Raw genomic sequence first — 4,189 nt, 5'->3', positions numbered from 1 at the left:
AGCGTGATCCATCATCTCAATAACGGTCTCTCTTCTTTAAGGGCATCCCATAGGTTACCACTCAGCACCTCCAAGCGATACAAAAGTTTGTCTCTCTCCTCAATAACCCTTTCCACTATCTTGACAAAGATCCTACAATGTCAGCTGCTACAAAGACACTCAGGCCTCTAAGCACCCTTCTATCACACAGTAGGCTAATTTTGCAGCATCTGATGTCTCCAACCTTCCCCAATTCTGGGGTAGGCCCAAATCCTCTTGGAGGTACTTTATCCGAGACCAATTCCCCCACTAAGAGCTCCCCAATTGGAAGCGACACATGTAGGGGCTTCCCAGGTGAAGCTGCACCTTCTACTACTGCAGCCACTGGTGCCTTCCCACTATCTACACTGGAGGTTCTAGGCATCTCCTCACTATCTCTAGGGTCAGCCCACCAAAGGGTCACACCCTTGGAGACAGATTTCAAGTTCAGAGGTCCTGCCAACTACAGCCAGTTGTAACTCCAGAGAGGAAATCCCAGGGCAAAATACCTTTGAAACTGAAATCAATCAAAGGGAGAAATAAAGTTTAAAACCCATTTATTGCTTACAAGCATTCATCCCGCGTCTGTCTTTCTCTCTCCTGTTGCATCAGAAGCAAGCAAATACTTCCCCCAGCCTTTCTGTTTCAGATGGACTACATCTCTCCACCCCTTGGAAACACGTGTTGATATGGAGATGCACTAAAGCTGGGTGAGAGATTCTGGAAATGTTATAATTTTACCCACACTGTTATGCACACATTCATGTCAAATGTTACTTCTGTGTCTTTTCTACTCACATATTAGTTCTCACTTTTCATTGTCAGAAGTTTCAAATCATCATATTGGAAATTGTCTATTAAGTAACTAATATTTGTCTGTGTCAGGCATAAAGGTTTCTAGAATTTGGCCTATGAGAAGACCTTGTCAAATGTATTTGCCGTTGAGAGAAGAAGAAGGAGAAGTAAACATGCAATTGCAGTTTGGTAAGGAATGAAAGCAGCGGGTAAGTCACGACAGTAGTGGGAATGAGTCGGACTAACCCAGGCCTGGGGTCCTGCTGGTGGAATCATAAGACAAGGTCAGCAATAAATTCTTGTGGGAATGTCATCTAAACTGGAGGTTAGGAAGTTGAAAAATGAGGGGTAAATTCATGCCTACACTGTCCATGAAATGAGAGGTGGCCTGAAATACAGAAAAAGGATCAAAGGAAATTTTACTATGTTGCATTATGAAAGAGGAAGTTAGAACAAAATGTACTGAATAATGAAATGCTGGTGTTTCTTTGAGGGATTATAATTAGGTGTGTAATTTTGTCTCTTGAATTGACATATTTTTCATTTAAGAAAAGCATATCATCACATTGATATTTGTATTCACATTTTATTCTGTTTCTCATTTGTTCATTCCTAATATAATTGGTCAAGGCTTATTAATATATCACTCTTCTAGCCCTATATTAGTTTTCTTGAACTTACTGCCATCTGTTTGCTAAAATACTCTACATACAAGATTAAACCATTTAATTGGGATACCAATATAAATACGTTTTATGTAACTTCAGAGAAGGACTTATCTTTAACAGAAATTACAAGTGCATTGTTTCTTAATTCATGACCCATTGGCAAATTTTAAATAACTTTCATATTAGATAGGATCCAGTCAATAAAGTACGTGAATTGTGTGATTTCAAAGATTTTCCATTCGTAAATGCTTCTTTCAAATCCTACGTCTTATACTTATTCCTCATTTAAAAATATATCTTCAGTTTTTGAAAATTTTTCTTATAACACTTAAACAATTATTGATTCTTTTCAAAATTAAGTCTCTTATTTAAGTAACGTTTTGGTTTGTTTTTTGTATGTGTTCTATTTAAAGGAATGGTGTTAACTATTGTATTAATATTTTAAGTTAAATTTCCCAAACCACTTAGAATTGGAAAGGAAATGTTAGGAGTGAAGTCATGCTTAGATTTCCTGAGACATATATTCTCATTTTTCTTCATTACAATTATCAGCTGAAAGAAGCTTTTTTGTGAGGAGGTCAAAGGGGTGAGTTGACCAGGGCTGGTACAGAATGGATGGCAAATCTAGATCAGGAAAAGGCAAAAGGAGACAGAAACTGAAGAAAATATGCTTAAGGATACTGACATCAACATTCCCCTAATTCTTTGAGAGCAACTTAAATCTTTTGACTAAGTCATTAAAGGCTTGTTTCACTTGTTTGTTCCTCAGAGTGTAAATGAATGGGTTCAGCATGGGGGAAATGCAAGTAGTGAGTACTGTTACTCCCTTATTAATGCCCATTTCATCTTTTGCTGAAGGTTTGATATAAACAAAGATGCACCTGCCATAGGTGATGGAATCCACGATAATGTGGGAAGAACAGGTGGAAAAGGCTCTTGTCCTCTGCTGGGCAGAGGGGAGTTTTAGAATTTTCCTGATGATGTACATGTAGGACAGGACCACACACAGCAGAGTTATGAGGAAAGAAATCACAGCGCTGATAATAATCATCTGATCTATGAGCCATGTATCTGAGCATGAGATCTTCAGCATAGGGTTAGCATCACAGACAAAGTGGTCAATGGCATTAGAGGCACAGTATTCCAGATCCAGTCCCAAGCTATGTGGTGGTAACATGATCAACAATGTAGTCATCCAACAGCAGAAGATGGGCCTTTTGCAGACCCTGAAGTTCATAATAGTCATGTAATGCAGGGGTTTGCAGATGGCTACATATTGAACAAAGGACATGGCAGCCAGGAGAAAAAATTCTGTTATTCCAAAAACATATGTAAAAAAAAGTTGGCATATGCAAGCATTATACGTAATAGTCCTGTCACCTGTCGATATACTGTACAATAATCTAGGAATGCATGCAGAAGTGAATGAGATTTCTAAGTAGGAGAAATTTTGGAGAAAAAAGTACATCGCAGTTTTAAGGTGAAAATCCACTAATGTGAGGATGACGATGCTCAAGTTTCTAGTTACACTCAACATGTAGGTGATCAGTAGAAATATAAAAATCAGAATCTGCAGCTGAGGAACATCTGTCAATCCCAGGAGGATGAAACTGGTTACAGATGTGTGGTTTCTCATTCCAGGGGGGCTGAATTTTGCCCAAACTGCATGTAAAAGTGAAGGATATAAGTTCTTAGAATACAGTGGTAAAATTGTGTTATTATAGTTTTGTTCAGAAAAGTCACCCATATTTTACATGTGTTTTGTGTTATTTAGTAATGAATTTTAAAAATAACTCATACTCAGCTATGTTGATAGCATATCACTATATGGATCAGAAACCTTAGTTTCAAATATTTTTACTACAACATATGTTAATATAGACATTTTTTACTGCAACCCGGTGTACAAGTTCACACCCACACAAATACTTGTACACATATTTTGTTAACAAAAATGACAATGAAATACTGATCCTTTGGTGCCCTGATCTCTGATGTTTTATGTTCTAATGTATTTCATTAAAAATAAATACAAATACCATCAAATTGATTTTATAGCCTACTAAATGGTCATGACATGTGTTGGGAAAAATTAAAGTTTTTATGAGTCTTTTGAATAATATAGTCTAAGGAAAACAAAATTTTCCCTGACAATTTCTTAAATGTGCACTATTCTTTTAATTTGCAATTTGGAATAGATTCGTTCATCACACATTTGTTCCCCTAAGAATATTTCCCTTATCAATAACCAAAATTTTACCCAGTTTCACTGTTTGTAGCCCTTTTTTTCCCTGAATAAACTAAAAACACATGAGGTGTGTTTATGACACAAGATGAATCTAGATCCATCTACTAATACCTTTGAAGTCTCTGTTCCCCTGCACAAGTCATGTTACATGGACTACCTCTCAAGAAAAAGAATATTATCTAATTGTTTTATTTTCTCTCTCCCCCTTACTTCATCCATTTGCTGATTCTGACATATACCTGACTCTTTGTGATTCATTCCTCTGTTTTCTACTTGCACTCTTTAGAGAAGTACTTCCAAATTCCCCAGGCCACTTTAAAAATTTTCCGTGTGTTTTGTCACACTCTACGTTAATTAGAGGGAGTAAAAATTTGTTGGAAACAGGATTTTCATCTTGTTTAATGTAATAACCACAGAGCAGTGTGGACTGAGATATAGAGTTACTTCAAGGTAATATATA

The 4,189-nt window shown here is 36.7% G+C and overlaps 1 protein-coding gene across 1 annotated transcript; it reads right to left on the bottom strand.

Moving 5' to 3' along the window:
- Window positions 1-2,178: 2,178 nt before the first annotated feature.
- On the bottom strand, window positions 2,179-3,117 carry LOC118921371 (olfactory receptor 6C2-like). The gene has a single exon (XM_057487888.1). It carries the CDS (start codon window positions 3,115-3,117, stop codon window positions 2,179-2,181), a length of 939 nt encoding a protein of 312 aa, XP_057343871.1.
- Between the last annotated feature and the right edge of the window lie 1,072 nt (window positions 3,118-4,189).

This window comes from Manis pentadactyla, chromosome 10 (assembly GCF_030020395.1).
Source record: "Manis pentadactyla isolate mManPen7 chromosome 10, mManPen7.hap1, whole genome shotgun sequence".
Classification (NCBI taxonomy): domain Eukaryota; kingdom Metazoa; phylum Chordata; class Mammalia; order Pholidota; family Manidae; genus Manis; species Manis pentadactyla.
Note: the sequence above shows the minus strand (reverse complement) of the source record. Positions and strands in the feature narration are given on the sequence as shown.

Excerpts from the sequence above, each read along its gene's own strand:
- LOC118921371 (XM_057487888.1), bottom strand. The coding sequence starts at position 3,117 with ATGAGAAACCACACATCTGTAACCAGTTTCATCCTCCTGGGATTGACA.